This window comes from Schistocerca nitens, chromosome 1, assembly GCF_023898315.1.
Source record: "Schistocerca nitens isolate TAMUIC-IGC-003100 chromosome 1, iqSchNite1.1, whole genome shotgun sequence".
Lineage (NCBI taxonomy): Eukaryota > Metazoa > Arthropoda > Insecta > Orthoptera > Acrididae > Schistocerca > Schistocerca nitens.
Window position 1 is genome coordinate 792,153,323 of NC_064614.1, and position 21,506 is coordinate 792,174,828.

General features: G+C 42.1%; 1 protein-coding gene across 1 annotated transcript in view; it reads left to right on the forward strand.

The window, feature by feature from the left end:
- LOC126262310 (ribonuclease P/MRP protein subunit POP5) overlaps positions 1–21,506 on the forward strand; it is a 94,246-nt gene that overhangs the window by 2,871 nt on the left and 69,869 nt on the right. The window contains exon 2 of the mRNA XM_049958858.1: positions 15,533–15,681. Coding sequence (XP_049814815.1) covers positions 15,533–15,681 — 149 coding nt within the window. The remainder of the gene's footprint in view (positions 1–15,532; positions 15,682–21,506) is intronic.

The window sequence follows — 21,506 nt, forward strand, 5'->3', positions numbered from 1 at the left end:
TATGGCTGTCTCTTTGCTTGGAAATGATTCTTTTAGTGCTGCTTTTTCTGCCCCTTCGGCCTTCCCTTCCATGGCTACCCCCTGGGAGGAGGGTCAGGGGCATCAGCGAGGGACGACACCTTTCCTCCGCTATCTGGTTTGCACCAGGACAGATGGGGATACTTTCAACAATACAAAACTTTATTTTTTGTGGAACACATTGAAGACAAGTTTGGTGAAGTGGACACTCTGAGCAAGATGCGGTCGGTTCGTTGTTGATCAAAACTGCTTCAGCTGCCCAGTCTGTGGCCCTTCGTGCCTGTTACCATCTTGGCACAATTCCTGTGTCCATTACCCCCTACCAGTCTTTGAATATGGTTCAAGGTGTAATTTTTCACAGGGACCTCATCCTTTAAACTGATGAGGAACTTACGGACAATCTCGGGCAGCGGGGTGTTCAGTTTTTTCGGCATGTTCAGAAGGGTCCAAAGGATAATCGCATTGGTACTGGTGCCTTTATCCTGGCCTTTGAAGAGGATACCCTCCCTGAGAAGGTCAAGATTATGGTTTATAGATGTGATGTGAAGCCGCACATCCCACCACCTATGAGATATTTTAAGTGCTTGCGTTTTGGCCACATGTTTTCCCGCTGTTCGCATGCCCCTCTCTGTGGTAACTGGACATCCACTCCATGAGGGGAGCTCCTGTGTTCCCCCTCCTGTGTGTGTCAATTGTCATGGCAATCATTCTCCACGTTCACCGGATTGCCCAATTTATAAGAAAGAAAAGAAGATACAGGAGTATAAGTCCCTTGATCGTCTAACCTACACGGAGTCTCGTAAGAAGTATGCACGTCTTCATCCTGTGTCCATGACGTCTAGCTATGCTTTAGTTACATCTTCACCCCTTCCTCCCCCTTCCTTACCCCAGTCCCGAACCCCTCTCCTTCCCCCCTCCCCTGCGGCTCCCACACCGTCACCTCCGGGCACCATCCCCCCCCCCCCCCCCCCCAGCTGAAGAAGTGTCCCACTTCTTTGGCGTCTGCCAGTCTGGGGCGCCCCTCCTGGGATCCCCCTTCCTGGCACCTTCCAAGAAGGTCTGCTGCCACACGACAACCACGATCTGTGGGTCCCCAGGTCGCCCGTTCTCTTTCTGTTCCAGATCTTGCTGCAGCTGGCTCCTTTTTGCCGCACAGTCCTCCTTGATCTCAAACAGAAAAGAAGAAGAAACATAAGTCCTGGGACAAGGAGCCTTTGGTGTCACCAGAGGTCCTGTCCCCACCTTCACAACCTGACTCTGACCTATTGTTCATGGATGTCGCCCCATCTTTGTCGGTGACGGATGGCGACCTGGCGGCATGACTGTCTTTAGCCTGTTCATCCCCCCATTTGAATCATCGTTCTGTGGTTATCCAATGGAATTGTAATGGATATTATCGTCACCTTCTGGAGTTGAAATCCCATATTTTGTTTTACTCTGCAGCTTCTGTGATTCTACAGGAATTTCATTTTACTGATGATCACTCACCGACACTCCATGGGTTCCATGCTTTCTGTCGAAATTGGGTCGCCCCCCTGCAGGCCTCTGGTGGCATTTGTACGTTGGTCCGTACGAACGCTGCTAGCACTTGGATTCCTCTTCAAACTACATTGGAAGCGGTTGCTGTTAGGGTCCACCTGGACTCTGAGCTCATGGTTTGCAATCTTTATCTCCCTCCTGACAGGACTCTTACGCCTGATGCCTTAACTGCCCTTCTTCAGCAACTTCCTCCTCCTTTCCTCCTCCTTGGGGATTTTAATGCTCATCATCCCTTGTGGGGCAGAGCATTTCTGTCTAGTCAGGGTCTTCTCATACACCAGTTTCTTGCAGACCATGACTTGTGCCTTCTTAATGATGGCTCCCCTACTCATTTCAGTGCTGGTCATGGTACCTTTTCTGCCATTGATCTTTCTCTTTCTTCTCCCTCCCTCCTCCCTTCATTCCACAGGTCGCCACATGATGACCTTTGCAATAGTGACCACTTCCTGTTGATTCTCTCGCTCCCTTCCCACTCCCCGAGGGACAGGTTACCTTGTTGGTCTTTCCAACGTGCCAATTATTCTCTATACACTGCACAGGTTGTTCTTTCTCCCTTTTTGTCGGGTTGTATTGATGACGTCCTCCGTGATGTGTCTGATGCGATTGTTTGCGCCGCTGGCCTTGCTATCCCATGCTCATCCAGTTCATTTCGCCTTCGGCATGTCCCGTGGTGGAGTCCAGCCATTGCTATTGCCATCCGTGATCGCCGTCGAGCTTTGCAACACCTTAAGAGGCACCCACTCCTGTCTATCTTATTACCTTTAAACGCCATCGCGCCAAAGCCCATTACTTAATCAAATGGAGCAAATGGGTGTGTTGGGAACGCTTTGTTTCTTCCCTTGGTTCTACTGTCCTTATGTCAAGGGTATGGGCTACACTTCACTCTCTCCAAGGTTGCTATCAGCAGTCTACGCCCCCCCCCCCTCCCGCCCCCCCCCGACCCCCCCCCCCCCCTCGGGCCTTGCCCTCCTGGGTGGCCTTTGCACAGACCCATTCGTTCTTGTGGAACATGTTGGGACCCGTTTTGCAACAACACAAGCATCAACCTCCTATCCGGCTGCTTTCCTTCACCAGAAATAGCGGACCGAAGCTTCCGTCTTATGTTTTACCCCTTGTCAGTCAAAGTCTTACAACGAACCTTTTACTGAATGGGAACTTCTTTCTGCACTTTCTTCTTCTCATGATACCGCCCCTGGCCCAGACTCCATTCATAACCAATTGCTTCAACATATCAGTGCTTCACAACGACAACATCTTCTCCAGGTGTTCAACCGTATTTGGCTCCAGGGTGACTTCCCATCTCAATGGAGGGATAACATCATGGTTCCCGTCCTTAAGCCTGGTAAGAACCCCCTGTTTGTCGAAAGCTATCAGCCAATTAGTCTGACAAATGTTGTTTGCAAGTTACTTGAACGGATGGTAGCCCGTCAGCTCAATTGGGTCCTTGAATCTCAGGATCTATTGTCCCCTTACCATTGTGGCTTCCAAGAGGGATGGTCTCCGATTGATCATTTACTTCTCTTGGAATACGCAGTTCGGCAGGCTTTTTCCCAGCGCCAACATTTGGTTACAGTATTTTTCGACCTTTGCAAGGCCTGTGACACTGCTTGGCACCATCACATCTTTCTTACATTTCATGAGTGGGGTCTTCGGGGCCCACTCCCGATTTTTATCCACCAGTTCCTATCCCATCGGTCGTTCAGGTTTTGGGTTGGTTCTGTTTTTAGTTCTCCATGGAGCCAGGAGAATGGCATCCCACAGGGTTCCGTATTGAGTGTTCTTCTATAGATGGACTAGTGGCGTCCGTCGGTCCTTTGGTCACCCCTGCTCTGTATGTGGATGATTTCTGCATTTGGGTTAGTTCCTCTTTGGTGGCCTCTGCAGAGCAGCAGCTCCAAGGAGCTATATGGCATGCCTCTGCATGGGCCCTCTCACACGGGTTTCAATTATCTCCTTTAAAATTGTGGGTGGTCCACTTCTGTCACCGTAATACGGTCCACCCCGATCCAGAGCTCTACCTCAATCCACAACAATTACCTGTGGTCCCTCAGTTTTGTTTCCTGGGTCTTCTTTTCGACAACAAGCTCACTTGGCTGCCTCATATCAGACTTCTGAAGGTAGGATGTTTCCATAAACTCAATGTCCTTCGCTTACTTGCCCACACCTCTTGGGGTGCGGACCAATCCACGCTTTTCCGCCTTTATTGGGCTTTAGTGCTGTCTCGCTTGGACTATGGTTGTCAAGTTTATGGTTCAGCTGCTCCTTCCACACTGTGCCTCCTGCATCCGGTCCACCATTGTGGTATCCGTTTGGCTACCAGTTCCTTCCCTACTAGCCCTGTTGAGAGTCTCCTGGTTGAAGCTGGGATCCCCTCCTTTCTCTTCGGCAGCTCCAGCTTCTGGTTTCTTATGCAGTTGCTGTCCATTCCTCTCCCAATCATCCTTCCTATTGTATCCTGGTCCCAGACCAAGGACGTCCCCCACCTGATTCCCGATCTCGGGCAGGTTTACTGGTTGGGCTCCGCCTTGCGTCTCTTCACCATGACTTTCCGCTTCCTTCTTTGTCCTGTCTCCCACATACCTCCCCCCCACCCTCCCCCCGCCTCCCTTGGTTAGTTCCTTGGCCTTGGATGGACATCCACCGAGGTCCGAAAGATTCCGGTCCCCCCTTGGTGTTCCATTGTTTTTTCCACCGAATTTTATGGGAGTTTCGGGATGCTGTCATTTTCTACACCAATGGCTCTAAATCTGCTGATCATGTGGGATAGGCCTTCACATCCTCTGTTGGCATGGAAAATCATCTCCTGCCAACTACATGTGCGGTGTTTACTGTGGAATTAATGGCAATTTCCCTTTATTACACAGCCCCAACTCAACCACGTTTTGTTATGTACGGACTCAATGAGTGGCCTTAAAGCTATTGACCGGTGTTTTTCCCGCCATCCCTTGGTCTCAGCCATCCATGACAGTCTCACTGATCTTCACCATGCTGCTTGTTCCATTGACTTCCTTTGGGTCTCTGGCCGTATGGGTATCCCAGGTAATGAGCTTGCTGATCGTCTGGCTGGGGGAGCAGTCACTTACCCCCCCCCTCTCTGTAACCCCTCCTGTGGTGGATTTATGGCTTCACATCAAATTCCACTTCACACAATCATGGGCCAACTCTTGGGAGGCTACCTCCCTGTCTAATAAACTTCATGTGATTAAGGTGACACTTGTCCCATGGCGTTCTTCCTTCTGCCTCTCCCAAAAGCACTCGACCACCCTCTGTTGTCTCCACATCAGCCATACCATGGTTTTCTTTTGCGTAATGAGCCACCCCCACTTTGTGATTGTGGAGTCTTCCAGTCACTACCCCACATTTTGGTGGAATGCCCCCTTCTTTTGACTCTGCATACTAAGTATAGACTTCCCCGCACTTTACCTTTAATATTGGCAGATGATTCCCGGATGATTGAACTGGTTCTAAGTTTCCTCTGTGAAAGTGGTTTTTATTTTCAGTTCTAAGGTTTTTAATCTTCCTCTGGAGTAGGGGCAGGGTGGTGAGGGTTGGGGTGTCCCCCTCTATAAGCTGTATTTGGAAATTCCTGACTCCCTTCCCTGGCCAAGATCCTCTTTTCTTTCCTTTTTACTCTGTTTTTATCACTATTTAGGTTTGGTTAGTCTCTTTTTACAATTCACACGTTTACATTCTAGCGGTTGAACGCTTTTGAATAGCAGGTGGTCTTGCCTGTACTGCTTCAGGGGTGAGACATTTCCTGCCTCTATCATAGCCTTGGGGTTGCCCACTTACTGACTTCACTTTTTTTGTTTTCACCATTGGAAACACGACTGCACTTTTACAATGATTTTTTTAGTCTTTTACCTTTTATCGTTATGACTCTTCTGAGATGTAAATCCGTTCGAATGGACCACCTTTGAAACAAGGGACTGATGACCTTGCTGTTTGGTCCCTTCAACCCCAATCAACCAACCAACCAACCAACCATTGGAAATAAGCGGAAGAGGCTCAGGTGATACCCTTCTCTTCTCAGAATCGTGAGTGAACAATGTCGCCTTTACCATGAAGGAGCTAGATCGTGCACTCAGTTAATCCTGATCCTCCGCCCCACCGCCAGATGCATTTACAACCTCATCTGGGCAGAGGGCACGTTTCCTGGATGCTGGCATGAAGCCACTGTCATACCTGTCCGTTAAGGACAACCACCTTTCTTCTATCTACAGCCCCATCTCTCTCACCAGTTGTGTTTGCAAGGTAATGGAATGTATGATTCATGCCTGGCTGGTATGGTGACTTGAGTCTTGCAATTTACTAACCACTGCACAATGTGGTATTTGAGTGTGCCGTTTTGCAGTTGACCACCTCGCCACTTTGTCCACCCATGTCATGAATTTTTTCCTGCGGAAATCCCAGGCTGTGGCCATGTTTTTTAATTTGGAGAAGGCTTGTGACACCTGCTGGAAAACTGGCATCCTCTACATATGGGGCTTCCGTGGCCACCTACCCCGTACCCTTCAGGAATTTTTATAAGACTGAGTATTCAAGGTGCGTGTGGGTTCTGCCTTGTCGGACACCTTTATCCAGACAAACGGTGTGCCTCAGTGTTCCATCTTGAGTGTTGTCCTCTTTACTGTCACCATTAACCCTATAATGACCTGTCTCCTGCCAAGTATCTCCGGTTCCCTTTTGTTGACGATTTTGCCAGCTGTTGCAGTTCTCCATGGACCTGTCTCACTGAACGGTGCCTTCAGTGATGTCTTGATCATCTTTACTCCTGGAGCATCAACAATGGTTTTCATTTTTCCACTGACAAAACTGTCTGTATGAATTTCTGGCTGCACAACTGCTTTCTCCCACCATCTTTGCATCTAGGGCCTGTTGCTCTCCAGTTCATTGAAACTACGAAATTCCTGGGGCTCATGCTTGATAACAACCTCTCTTAGTCCTGTCACATGTCTTACCTGGCAGCCCACTGTACGCCATCCCACAATATCTTAAGTGCCCTCACTGGTACTTTGTGGGATGTAGATCCCACTGTCTTCCATTTGTACTGGTCCCTTGTCGGTTCGAAACTAGACTATGGGTGCTTTTTTATGCGTCTGCACATCCGTGTCTCTTACACCATCACAACACTATCCACCATAGCGGCATCCGTTTGGTTACTGGCACCTTTTACACTAGGCCAGTTGAGAGTCTGTATGCAGCAGCTGCCGAACTACCACTGTCCTATGGCTGTGACTTTCTCCTCAGCAGATACCCATGCCATTTGTCTGCCATATGTGGCCACCCATCCTATGCCTCCTTCGATTACTCCTTTGATTGCCAGTATGGGGCACATCCCTCTTTTTCTGTTACCTCCTGGAATACGCTTTCGGCTCTTGCTCCAGCAGCTTAACTTCACACTACCTGCAACTTTCTTGGAGTGTGTGAACCCTTCACCGTTCACAGCTCATGGTCTAGGGGCTAGCATTGCTGCCTCTGCATCAAGGGGTCCCAGGTTTGATTCCCGGCTGGGTTGGGGATTTTCTCTGCCTGGTGTCTAGATTCGATTGTGAAAAGGAAATGGACTGTGTAAAAATCGGGACTTTGTACGGGCACTGATGACTGTGCAGTTGAGAGCGCTACAAACCAAACAACATCGTGAACCCTTCACCACCTTGGCTTCATGTGGCGACTTGTTTTCACCTTGATCTTCATTTGCTTCCTAAGGACATTACTCCAGCCTGGCCCTGTTGCCTTCAGTTTCATGACCTTCGCATTAAATTTTGTGATGGTACCTTTGTGTACACTGATGGCTCTCGGACTGAACGTGGTTTTGGGTGTGCCTTCATCATTGGCATCGATGTTTTTCAGTATTGGCTTCAGGCGCACTGCTCAGTATTTACAGCTGAGCTCTTTGCGATCTATCAGGCCATGGAGTACATCTAGTGACACATGCTTTTCAATTATGTCCTCTGCTCAGACTCTCTCAGCACTCTTCAAAGTCTCTGTGCGCTGTACACCGCCCATTTCTTAGTGCAGTGGGTCCAGGAAGACTGTCACTTGCTCACTCTTGATGGAGCCACTGTGATATTTATGTGCGTTACTGGTCATGTCGTTCTGCCAGGAAACAAGGGTGCTGCCAAGGGTGCAGTCCTCATACCTCAGCCTACTGGTTCCTATATTCCCTCAAATGACCCCCTGTGTTGCCATTTGTCAGGAGGTGGTGTCACTTTGGCATTGCTATTGGTCCTTCCCTCATGGGAATAAGCTCCAGATTATTAAGCCTCTCCCAGCAGCTTGGATGACCTTCTCTCGCCCCTCCTGCTGGGAGGAGGTCATTGTAACTAGGTGGTGTATAGGGCACTGCCTTTCTAGCAATCGCCATGTGTTAAGTGGCGCTCCCCCATCACTTTGTACACATTGCACCCAAGTTTTAACAGTCTGCCATTTCCTGACGGAATGCCCATGTTTCAACTGTTTATGCTCCCATTTTGGTTTGCCATCTGAGTTATCGGCCATTTTAACAAACGACCCACAGGCTGTCGACTGTGTTTTACTTTTTATCTGTCATAGCAATATGGCAAAGGCCATTTAACTTTTAGTTCTGTACCACCACTTCTGTATGGTGTCTCTTATAGCCCTTTCTCCACGTCCCTGTTTTTAGCTGTCTTTACTTACATCACTTGGGATTCGTGTATAGTCGTTTTTTAACTCCTCTCTGTCTTCGTGTTCTACATTTTTGACTTGGGTGCATATGACTCCAGTTGTTTTTGCACCCTAAACCCAAACAAAAAACAAAACCTATGTGTCCAACTTCTGTGATTGCTCTTGTTGGAGATGTCCATTCCTCTTCAACTTAACTGCCTGCTCTGGTATACATTCTTGCAGTATCTACAGCTTCAGAGAACTTCATACAGCATTAGCATTCCTGAGTACTTTATTTTCCCACTTACTGTCATGTTCACTCTTCCTGACAATTCTTTTAAACTCCAGCCTACTCTTAATCATAATTAAATTATGATACAAGTTTATATCTACTGCTGGGTACGTTTTACTTCCAGTACCAGATTTTGGTATCTCTGTCTCACCATGATTTAATCTAGCTGGTGTCTTCCCATGTCTGTAGGGATTATCCAATTAAACCTCCTTCTCTTGTGATTCTAAAGCAGTGTACTTACTGCTACTGGCTCAAATTTATCACAGAGCTCATGGCCTTTCTCTACTCTGATTCTGTACAGGTTGGCAGCCAGTCAAGGAGTATTTTCAGGAACTGGTTTAAAAAATGGAGTACCTATCTTGTGCTTGTATGTGATGGAGACACTTAACATTTATAATGTCACCTCTACTTACGTCATTTTTGTAAGGCCTGCGTGTTATAGGCAACTATTAATATCACCATTGTTTGCCTTGATGTTGTAACCTGTATGTGTCCTAAGATCCGATGATGGCAGCTTTAGTTTCGCCGAAACTGGTAATCGTGGAATAAAAAGAATTCTTGTGATCTTGGTTACCAGTTTATTGTTTTACTTTACAAGTTTTCTCCCAGAATAACTTCACATGTGACAATGTGGCCCAAACTTCCTGCCTTGAGACAGCTCTGTCCTGTTAAAGCTGCTGACAAGAGACACCTGCTGCCCTCTTCTGAAGATGCTGTTGAATTCAAACCATTGGTTTAGCCAATAGCAAGCATGGGGTGCAGGTCACATTTGTGGCTACTGGAGGGTTCTGGAGAGCAGAACACAGAGAGCATATTTGCTTCTCTCTCTTGTGATCTAGATCTCAATAAGAACAGATGTCTTTCTTGAGAGACAGAGCCAATGGCTCTGTGCTCCATGACCAGCCACCAGCAGAATTTAACATGAATCACCACCTCTCCCGTTGCCCTGTTCTTCAGTTTGTTTGATGTCCTGACTGGACTACGCCTAGTAACTTCCTACCCTAGATGCACCCCATGTATTCTATATATTGAAATATATGCTGTTTATTTGAGGTAATTGCCTGTTCTCGTTTATCATCTGCCCTGGATTCCCACTACCAAGCCCTGACCACATGAACAACTCTTACTGCTTAGTCCTTACTCTCCCTGAACTCGACCAGTCCCATGATCATCACATTTTAATTTCCTGTTACATACTGAGCTACGATTTCAGCTATCACGTAATGGAATATTGGGTCAAACAAGGAGCAGGGGGGAATGTGGTTGCACTTCTAGGAACAGCATAGTGGCTCCATTATAGCAGAGATAGACACAAAGGCAAGACCCACCACAATAGTGCAGTTACATTAGCTTACTAGCTCCACAGTGATATTGAAATATATGTAGGACGAAATAGAAGATACTAACCTGGCAGTGTTTAGTAATTGCTAAATATGAATTGGAATTACATAGGTTAGTGGCTTCAGTGAAAATATTCACATAGTGTTAATCTGTGAATGGGTAGGATTACAACATTTAGGACAATTCAGATTCTCTCATTACATTCTAATTAGGAGCCAATAAGCCACAAATATGTCCCTTTTTTCTGTAAAACCCACAGTGGGGAAGAACATAAGAGCACTTTTGAGTATACAATTTTTGTTTGAAATTATATGTTGGGAGGAAGAATATATATGGGAAAACAATTTGTTCAGTGGTTTACATACCCTGCTATTGTAGCTGAAACTGACTGCGAGAAAGAAAATGAAACCACAGAGTCACAGAGAAGCATTTTCTTTCTAGCAGTCATATTTGACAGAAAATGTTTACACCGACCATTAAAAAAATATGTAGCCTGTGTCAGTCTGACTGTTTATTAGTGTATTGTGTAAAAGTTTGATGATGATGATTATAGTGGGGGTGCTAAAAAAAGTTTGAAATAAGTCATGCAAGTACTTTACAAGATTTTTGGTAAGAAAATTAAATGACGACTTGTTTTTATACAGAAGTATAGATATTTAGTATATTAAGGGAGATTTGGGGGAAAGAAATGATAAGGAAAGCCACGTGACGGATCTTACTACAGAGAATTTTTTAACCTTTGCAAACACTTGGTTTACGAATTTTGAAAAAAATATTGTTTACATGGGAGAGACCTGGAGACACTGGAAGGTTTCACATAGATTATATAATGGTAAGACAGATTTTCAACTGTTTTAAACTGAAAAGCATGTCCAGGAAATTTGTACTCTTGTCATAATTTATTAATTATGAAATACAGATTAAAGCTGAAGCAGTTGCAGATGGGCAAAGAATTTAAGGAAATAGTCTGGACATGTTGGGACACCAGAAGTTGTTGGGAATTCTGAAGAGACCATTTGCTAATAACTGACTGGAATAGTCAAAAGAAATAAAATAGATGATGATTGTGTAGCTTTGAGAAACAAAATAGTGAAGGTGGCAGAGCAACAATTAGACAAAAAAGACAAGGTCAGTAGGAATCATATGATAATAGAAGAAATTAAAAAGACAAGGTCAATAGGAATCATATGACAAAAGAAGATATTAAATTTCAGTGTTTAGAGGGTAAAGTATAAAAGTGAATTTGGCAAAAGAGAATACACATCAAAAATTTGAGATTAACTGAAAGAGCAAAATGACAAAGCAGAGATGGCTAGAGGAGAAATGAAAAGCTTTAGAAGTATGCAAGGCTGTATGAAATATACAGGCTGTTCCAAAAGCCCATTACCATTTGAAAGCTCAGTACTTCACAGAATAATGTAGATAGAGACATAAAAATTGACGCACATGTTTGAAATGACATGGTTTTTATTGAAACCAAATAAAGTGCACAAAATGACCAACAGATGGCACTTCATGTGATACAAAAGCAATACTTCTAACAACAAAAACAATCAATTATTGACAAAATTATTTAATTGGTTAGATAAAAAATCTACTCTCCAAGTAGCAGCAGAACACACACATAAAAAATGGTTGTAACTGGCAAGCCTTCAGAGCCAGTGGCTCCTTCTTTGGGCAGAAGACCTTCAGTTCTTGGTGACTTTCCCAAAATCTACCCTTTTTCCTAAACATTTCCAGTCCTTTCCCTTCACCCGTCTTCCTGCCCCTTTAACCCTTCTGCCTGAAAGAGGAGCCACTGCCTGCGAAAGCTGGCCAGTTACAACCATCTTTTATGTATGTGTTTTGCTGCTGTAATTTGAGTAGATTTTTTTATCTATCCAATAAAATAAAAGCAATACTTAGCAAAACAACTGATTTTTAGTGAAGAGACTGTTCTGCATAACAAATGATCAACAGTCGGCCATCATTCATCAACAATACCTGTAGTTGAGGAATGATATTGTGACTAGCACTGTACAGCATATCAGTAGATATGGTGAGAAATTGCCATCGGATTTGTCTTTTTCCATCCCTAATGAGGTTGGACGATCATGGTGGACTTGAGACCTCACAATAATCACATAGGTTGAGGTCTGGAGATGTGGGAGGCAAAGTATGACAGACGTGGTGGCTCAGTACGGGAGCCTCACCAAGAGATCTTTCACACATGTAGCCATATGGGTTGGAGTGCCATCATGCATAGAAGGCATACCTTCCAGCAGGCGTTTGTTAGTCAGACCAGGGGTGATCTGACTCCCTCTCTCACTACAGCTCATTTTATACACAATTCTGATACATCATCACTGACGTGTTACTGTGCAGCGTCAGCTGTTGGCCAATTGTTGCGCTTGTTTTTGGGTTCAGTAAAACCTGAAGTCACTTCAGGGTGAATATTAAGAACTCTGATAGCAAGCTAGTATTAAACAAAGAAAAGAACACAAAATGTGCAATAAATATGTATAAAATATATACAAAGGAATGAAACTCGATAAAAATATTGTGGATTGATAAGAGGGAGTGGATAGAGATGAGACGGTTGATGTGGTACTGAGAGAAGAATTTCAGTAATGTTAGAAGTTTTATGTTAAAACAAGGGACCTGGCATAGACAGCTTTCTTTCAGAATTATTAAGATTCCTAGGGAAAAACTGATCATGGCAAAACTGTTCCATCTGGTTTGCAGTAATATGAGGGATATTCACAAATCAACCTTCAGTCGGCTATTAAAAAAAGGAAGAAATAGATAATTCTATTATATACAATCTATACTTACATGTTGGCAATACTAAACCACATTATTACCACGTAAATTAAAACATTTGCTGTATCGTCAAACCAGCTTCTTTATCCCTTCATAAAACAATGGTGTTGCCTGGCACTTCACCCAGGTCTTGACAGCATCCTTGAGCTCATCATCAGTTCTGAAGTACTGAGTTATGAGCCAGGCCTGCATCTTGGGGAAGAAATGGTGCCAAATCTGGACTGTAGGGAGGACATTGAAAAAATCTCGCAGTCTATACTCCAATTAAAATTACTTTGTGGGTGATGTTTCAGTAAGTTGAATGGTAGGGGTCAGGCACCAACCAGTTGTAGTTCTTTCATGAGTGCAACATGCTCACTGTGTTGGCTGTCTTGTAGCTCCATGCAGCACCTTGTGAAGCATGGTTGGCTGCAAGTCGGAAACACTGCCACCATCACTGCAACGTTTCAGTCACTGTAATGTTAATCAGAGTATAAAAGTCTTGGTTTTTCCTTTGTTTGTTTCCCAATAAGGGGTCACATATTGTTGTGAAAGTGAATGATTTCTTTGGGAGTCAGCCGAAGCCGTTTGTTTTGGATTGACCTTCAAAGGTTTATAAGAGTCTCACAATAACCTTGTGATGTCACAGTATTCACAGACATCATTCTTATGAAATTTGTTGTCAGAATTCCATTGTAACCCCAAAAACAAGTATCCATCATTTTTAATTTTGACAGCTTCTGCTTTCATTTTTGGCTTACTGGGAGAAGGGTCTGCATCGTGTTCCTTAGTTTTGTGGTTCATGAACTGTACTCATATCTTGTCCTTAATCACAATTCTGTTCAGAAATTCCTCCTCTTCTTCATTGTAGCACTGAAGGAATGTCAAGGCCAAACCTGTTCTTTCAGTTTTGTGAATATCAGTTGGATATTTTGGCATCCATCATGCACAGAGCTTATGATAACCTAATTTCTCTGACAGTGTTAACAAAAGTTATCTTTGAACTCTGAGGCACATGTTCAGAAAATTATGAAATTATAAAACAACATCTCTGACACTCTGTTTCATCAACACGTTGCGTAAGTTCTATAAACACATCCGAATTTGTTCTTTGATCTCTTTAATCATGCACATATGTATTATCAGCCTTGAATTTACTCCACCACTCCCTCACAGCATCATCACTAATAACCTCAGTCCAGTACAAATGATACAATCTATGACAAGACTTTGTGGCACTGACTCCTCCTGCTTGCAGGAAACAAATGATAGAACCTACCTTGTATTTGGCAGATGAAGCAAGAACACCATCCATTCATTCACTTACTGCTGACACGCTGACAAACGCAAGAGAGTGCTGACTGTGTTTATTTTTAATATCCAGTTGATCATCTATTTATGAATGGCTCTCATATGAAACAAGGAAAGTACCCTTGGACTTCAGGAATATAATAATTTCAGTACTAAAGAAGACTGGTGCTGGCAGTGTATTCTGGAACCATCAGTTTAATAAGGTATAGTTGCAAAATACTAACATGAACCAGTTAGGGAAGAATATAAAAAATTGTAGAATATGGCCTGGGAGAGCATCCGTTTGTACTCTGGAAAATTGAATGCACAAGGCAACACTGCCCCTACTCTTGTTGTAGAAGAGAAATTAAAGGAAGATAAACCTACATTTATAGCAGCTGTAGATTTACTGACATGTGACTGGACTTTCTGACTGGATCTCTCCCTGCACTAGGCTGTGAGCCTCACACCAGATCCAAAGATGTCAAACTTACAGTGTGAATTAGTGAAACAAATGAGTAGGATGGCTGGCACTCATTGCTGAAAGTCAAATTTTGCCAAAGATATGTAGATCAGGGTTTCATTCAGTCCTTGTATTATGAAATATTTATTGTGCTGTTCTTGGGCATTTTGACTGAGAATTTATGGTTCCCACATACAACTCTTCCATTAAGTGTTTGTGGTTTTGACTGCATGAAACAGAAAATTTTTTTGCACTTCATATGGTTTTACTGTAGTTGGCACTCAGTACTAAACACAAAATTCAGCTTCCACTTCTTGTGGTGCCACATTGAGGATAATCCAGAGCTATTTGAAACTATAGAAATCAGTACTTTTAAAGAAGATTGGTTGGGGGAAAGAAACAAATGTCTTGTAGATTTAGAAATTCCCCATAAGGGAGACACACAGATGCAGCTTGTGGTGTTAGAAATCAGAAAAACCCATAAAGGGCCCTTTTGAATTACCGCTAGACACAAATCAGCTCCCACCCTTCCCTTCAAACCATTTTCGCAACCTGCTGGATATTTTTGTCACAAAGGTAGTATGTCATCCTCATTCTAGAATTACTACCATCTGCAATAATGACTACTACCTCATTAGACCTTGTCTAAGAAAATGAACATTAATACAACTACTCTCACAGTGAAGATTTCTTGGCTGTATTATCACTGGAATAATTCTGGGCATTTACACAGAATCAAGCACATTGTACATGCGTGACTAGGTTCTGTTGTAAAGTTATCACTATGGTAGAAAATTGAGTCATAAATATGTAAAAATGAGAAAATAAAGAAAATTTTATATCAGCACCAAGTGTGACACACCTCAGTTAATCAAAATGAAGTTATTTCATTCTTGATATTAAGTTAATACTGATTCTATGTCATCCTCTTAGTAGCCTCCTTGCTTCATTTGAAATGTGCATTACCTGTTGAAAATTTGAAAGTTCTATGTAATTAGTTCCATAAATTATCCCCCTTGATACAAGTTACAATTCTTATATGTCTCAATCAATTTATTGTTAGTAGTTTTGAAATATTGTTACTGAATCATTTTCTTTCAGTATAATTTTTTTTTAATTATAGTTATAATGTGGCGGTAACAGAGAAATGCAGACATTAGTGCTGTGTGATTCTGTTACAGGTACTTTGCAGTAGAAGTAAATCCAACAGGCAAACAACAAAAGGCACCATTTTACTTAAATTCATATGCATTGCAGGCATCTATCCTTAAAAAGGTGGAACAGTTGCATGGAGATTTTGGAATTGCTGCAGTTCAAGCTGGTTTCACTGGTAGGTATTTATTTACCAGTTCATCAAAATTTAAAGTGTTCCTTTTGTTAATTGTGGGAGTGTGTTTAAGCAACAACAAGATGCAACAGTAGATATTGTGTGGCAACTTGTCACCTGTGGTAGCAAGTGCTATGAAATGAAAAGTTGGAAACATGATCCTGCAACCCTCACTTGACGACTCAAATATTACTACCCCCATATGGTCCAAAATAATATCGCCAGTGAGTGTTTCAACTCTATTTTAGCTTATGTTAAATTAACTAATTAATAATTGATCTTTCAGCAAGTGAACTTCGATGTCAGCTTTTTATGAACTCTTGAAGTGGTCTCTGTTAATGCCAGCAAATGTCTAAATAATTGCTGAACAAATATTGTATGGTAAATATCCACAAAAAGGCAATTTTTTATCTGATATGATGAAGACTGAAATGACATACACATCAGTTAGTTACAATAATTGGTATTAGATGGCACTTGTGTACTTGGAAGTAATATTACACTCCACCAAATGTCTCTAGTTTGTCTTCCCTCTACTTTTGTGTCCGCTGTTGTTTGCTGCTGACAATTCTGTGCATTTTGTGAAGAAGTCTGTGAAACAATGATGTACTAACAAGGGAACCTCCCCATCGCACCCCCCTCAGATTTAGTTATAAGTTGGCACAGTGGATAGGCCTTGAAAAACTGAACACAGATCACTCGAGAAAACAGGAAGAAGTTGTGTGGAACTAGGAAAAAAATAAGCATAATATACAAACTGAGTAGTCCATGTGCAAGATAGGCAGCATCAAGGATAATGTGAGCTCAGGAGCGCCGTGGTCCCGTGGTTAGCGTGAGCAGCTGCGGAACGAGAGGTCCTTGGTTCAAGTCTTCCCTATAGTGAAAATTTTAACTTTTGATTTTCTGACAGTTATCAAAGTTCAGGCACTCACACAAAATCAACTTTGCTCTCCAAAATTCCAGGACATGTTCAGATTTGCTTGGACATATGCAGGATTTGACGGTCTACACACGGAAAAATTTGAAAACACTAAAAACATATGTTTTGACAGAGCACAGGGAAATCTGAGCGACTGTGAAACTGTTGCATTCATTTGTTGCAGTTTATGTGACAAACTCTTATGTTTTCATCACTTTTTTGGAAGTGATTATCACATCCACAAGAAAACCTAAATCAGGCAAGGTAGAAGAATCTTTTTACCCATTTGCCAAGTGTACAAGTTAGGTGGGTCGACAACATATTCCTGTCATGTGACGCACATGCCGTCACCAGTGTCGTATAGAATATATCAGACGTGTTTTCCTGTGGAGGAATCGGTTGACCTATGACCTTGCAATCAAATGTTTTCGGTTCCCATTGGAGAGGCACGTCCTTTCATCTACTAATCGCACGGTTTTTCGGTGCGGTCGCAAAACACAGACACTAAACTTATTATAGTGAACAGAGACGTCAATGAACGAACGGACAGATCATAACTTTGCGAAAATAAATAAAGTAAAATTTTCACTCGAGGGAAGACTTGAACCGAGAACCTTTTGTTCCGCAGCTGCCCATGCTGACCACGGCGATCCTGAGCTCAGGCTATCCTTGATGTTGCCTATCTTGCGGATGGACTAATCAGTTTGTATATTTTGCTTATTTTTTTCATAGTTCCATACAACTTCTTCCTGTTTTCTCGAGTGATCTGTGTTCAGTGTTCCAAGGCCTATCCACTGTGCCAACTTATAACTAAATCTGAGGGGGGTGTCATGGGGAGGTTCCCTTGTAAGTATCCAGATAGTTTTGTATTTATCTGCTGTGCCATAATAGCATAAATAACATTAACTTTGTGTTTCCATAGTTAATTATACAAATATTTGGTTTTACAGGTTATAGAAAAGAGAAAAGGTATTTCAGATTGCATTTAAAATCGAGCAGGAGTCTGGAATCTCAGTTTTCCATCAAATAGTGTTAACACACCTTGCTGATCTCAGCCTAATGAAGAAAATACCTGCAAAGAAAACCCACCCACAAAAAGCATGTTGAAGAAAGAAGTTTTCTTGGAGTGTATCAACACTAGGCCTCTGAGGATTGGAAGAGAGTGATTTTTTCGGATGAGAGGAAATTTAATGTGTAGGATCTGAAACTGTGGATGGAGTCAGGAGATGATCTGAAGGAAGATTGTGTTGTGCTAGTTAAATAGTTCAGTGAAAGTGTAATGCTGTGGGGAGTGATGTGTTCTAAAGCAGTAGGAAGAATTACAGTTTGCACAGATTCAGTTATAGGGTTAAATTAAAGTGACATTGTTAAAAATGAGGTAGCAAATACTAAAAGGGATCATTGTAGTCGAGAAAACCGTTGGCCATTCATTTTCCAAGATGACAGTGAGCTAGTCACGTTACCAGGGTTGTGCAGGAGTGTTGCGCAGGTCTGATTATTGAGCAGTTATGGTGGCCTCCAAATTCTCCGGACATGAATCATATTGAAAATGTGTGGGCTATTATGTCTTAAAAACTAAGTAAATATTCTTGACCAATAGAATAGAGTTAATCGGGGGAATTATTCACACCTGGTACCATGAAATTGAACCTGGTGCACATGAAATACTTGAGTCAAAGACAGAGTTCAAGCCCTTGAAAAGGCATGATGTGAGGTGGACATAATATTAATTTTGATGTAATATGTTTTGTACAAGTTAATTTCACTTTGAACAAAAAACAAAAAGTGCAGTAAACCAATGAAATATAGCCTCTTGGTCATTGTTTTGACATACATTAAGTAAAATTTTTTAGGTGGGGATTTTGTTTTTAAAAATATGCTTATGTATAGAAACTAGTAGGCCTAATGAGCTCATTTGTTGTTAGCTGTGGGAATAGTCATGCAGTTTCTTGCTTACGGTGCACACTGTTTAGAGACACATTTTTAAGGTTTACCATTTGTGGAGTCTGTAGCTCATGATCTATGCCATATCATATACATTGACAGTGTCATATCATTTACGTGGCTATAGCAGTGGATTTTTTATGCTCGAGTTTGATTTGGCATTTGGTTTTACACAGTATGTTATTAACGCTAAATTGGGCATGAGAAGCTACCACATCTTGGATGGAATTTTGCTTTCATGGAGAACAGTGGTAGGCTTTTGTTGGATTTGACTTTACTGCTGCAGTTTGTTGGAATTTGCACCTGCCTGTATAAATTAAGGGAATTTTCACCTGGCTGTATCAAGTAAGGAAGGAATTGAAGACAGAGTAAATGAGAGATCTTAGATCTGATATTTGTAGTTGAGGTTTTGTTGGTAGTAAAAGAACTTCACATCAGAATCCTATCATTTGATGAACACACTGACATAAGAATGTTCCAGTATCATGGTGAAGTGTGCTCTGGATTAGTCAGAGAAATCTGCAGTGGCCGAGCATTGCCTCAGCACAGGACATTGTATGGAATACAAAAAAAACCTAAATTCTGTCATCGATGTCTTCGTACTGGGACAGCATTATTAAAGAAGCAGTGGAAATTCACGGCTCGATTAATTTGCTTAACAGGGACACAAGGTACCTACTCAGTACAGCATGGGGTCCAGCACTGACCATGTTAAAATCACAGTGAACACAAAAAAGAACTGTTGGTCATATGAGGGATGGTGCTGCAGTGGTGACATATGTATTTGGTTGACAATGGCGAGCATGGGCATATGTCAGCGTGGACACACATTTCGGCAGGTGGTTCCTGACAGATGTGCTGGGCCGGCCGACAGCAGCGCACGGTAAGACTGATACCCATCTGTGCCTGTGTTCATCATCCTACATGTGGTGTACTTGTCTCTCTCACTACCAATCTGCAAATCTGCGCTATTGGTCACCAAACTTTGGTGAATCAAAACTGCAGCAGTATTTATCTCATGAAGAAACATGCACCATGTAATGTCAGTAATTTTAAAACTGCAGGGGTGTGAAATGAATGCTGATGACATAAGGAAAGTGAGAGAAATGATAGGGGATGTTGAGAATTTAAAAGAATGAGCATTTTCAGTGAAAGGCAGTTTGGGTAATAAAAAGGGAATGTGAGGTGCAGAATGCAATAATGGCTGCAGACATACTTTTCAAAGTAATTATTATTGTGATGATAAAGAACTTTGAACTCTATTGTGATGTCTTCTGCAGAGAACTGAAGATTGATGCAGGGACTGCATCAACATAAGCAGAGAAATCTGTTAATATATGATTACACTAGTGGTGACAAATCTCAGGAAACAATAACAATCACAACATGCCTAGGAGTGATTATCTGGAGCAACTGAAAGTGGAATGACTACATAAAATAAACTGTAGGAAAAACAAGTGTTATGATGAGATTCACTGAAATTGAAAACAATGAGAAAATAGGCAATTTCAGAGAAAGATTGTATGGATCTTAAGGAATTGTAATTCACCTACGAAAGAAGTGGCATACAAACCACGCAGTTGACTGCATTAGGTTGGATTAATAGAAGAGGTAGATGAGATGCTCACAAAGGGTGGTGCACTTCGTTTTGGGGTCATTAATTGGCACAAAACCATTACAGAAATGCTTAGCAAACTCCAGAGGTAGATCAGCTACTACAAGAGATGGTTTGCTTCTATGAGACACATGATATGATTGTGTTCTGGGAAGAGTTTGTCAACTTATCAACTTATTACTTCCTCCCACACACATCTTGCAAAATGACCACAACATTCTTCCCATACATAATTTGTCAATGGAATGGTCAGTTGGGGGGGGGGGGGGGGGCAGATAGTGGTATAAGAAGTACCGTCCACCAGATACTGTAAGATGGGTTGTGGAGTTTGTAGTATAGATGTGTATGGAATGGTGTGTGTGGGTGGCTGTGTGTGTGTGGCTGTGTGTGTGTGTGTGTGTGTGTGTGTGTGTGTGTGTGTGTGCCTGCATCTGTGTCTGCATATCTGTGTTTGGAGGGGAGGGGGGCAAATATAACATGAATCAGTTTCTAATACAGAATAGATTTTTAAAATTTTGAAAAATTATGTGTGTGCCATCAGCTGTACAATTTTCTGTTTATTCTCTACCACTTTCAGTTGTTACAACCATTTTCAAGGAAAAAAACATTGTACACCAATATATCAAACATACATTTCAGTCACATATTAGCCATATAAATGTAGAATTTATATAATTTCACAACATGCTGTCTTAACACAGTCCATATAAACATGCTGAACCATGTCTGACCCCTCCCCCCACCCTTCAATTACTGATTCAAATTATTTATATAAATTCTGTTTCTGCTGATTTTCAGGACATATTCTTTGTCCTTCATAACAGCACACTGTTAGGGATCTTCTTTCTTATTTTCCTGCAGAATATTGACAAAATATTTGGACTTGGGGGAGTTCATAGGTTTAATCTTGGTGTATCAATTTTAATCAAAACACTGAATAGGTTTCAGTTTTCCTTTCATTGATATATTCTTGAAATCATTTTACAAATTTTAAATAACACTTTTTCTTTGTGGTTCACAGTTATAAAAAGATACTTTTGAGCATTGTTATTTAGACATAATGGGCAACTTTGACCACATGCTGTCATACACAACCTCTCGTAGCAAACAACTCCAGAGCAAGTCACTTACTTTACTCACTTATAGTCCATAGATTGTTAAACATAAAGATAACAAAGTATTGGTCAAAGATTATTAAATTTCTTCATGCTTACATACCTCTCTGACATTTACAGTTATCAAAATAATCAAGACAATTTTTTGTAAGAAATATTTACAGAATTTATGACAATTAAGAAACATTCTCGCAAAATGTGTGATAAAACATTTTGTATCAGAAAGTACATGCTG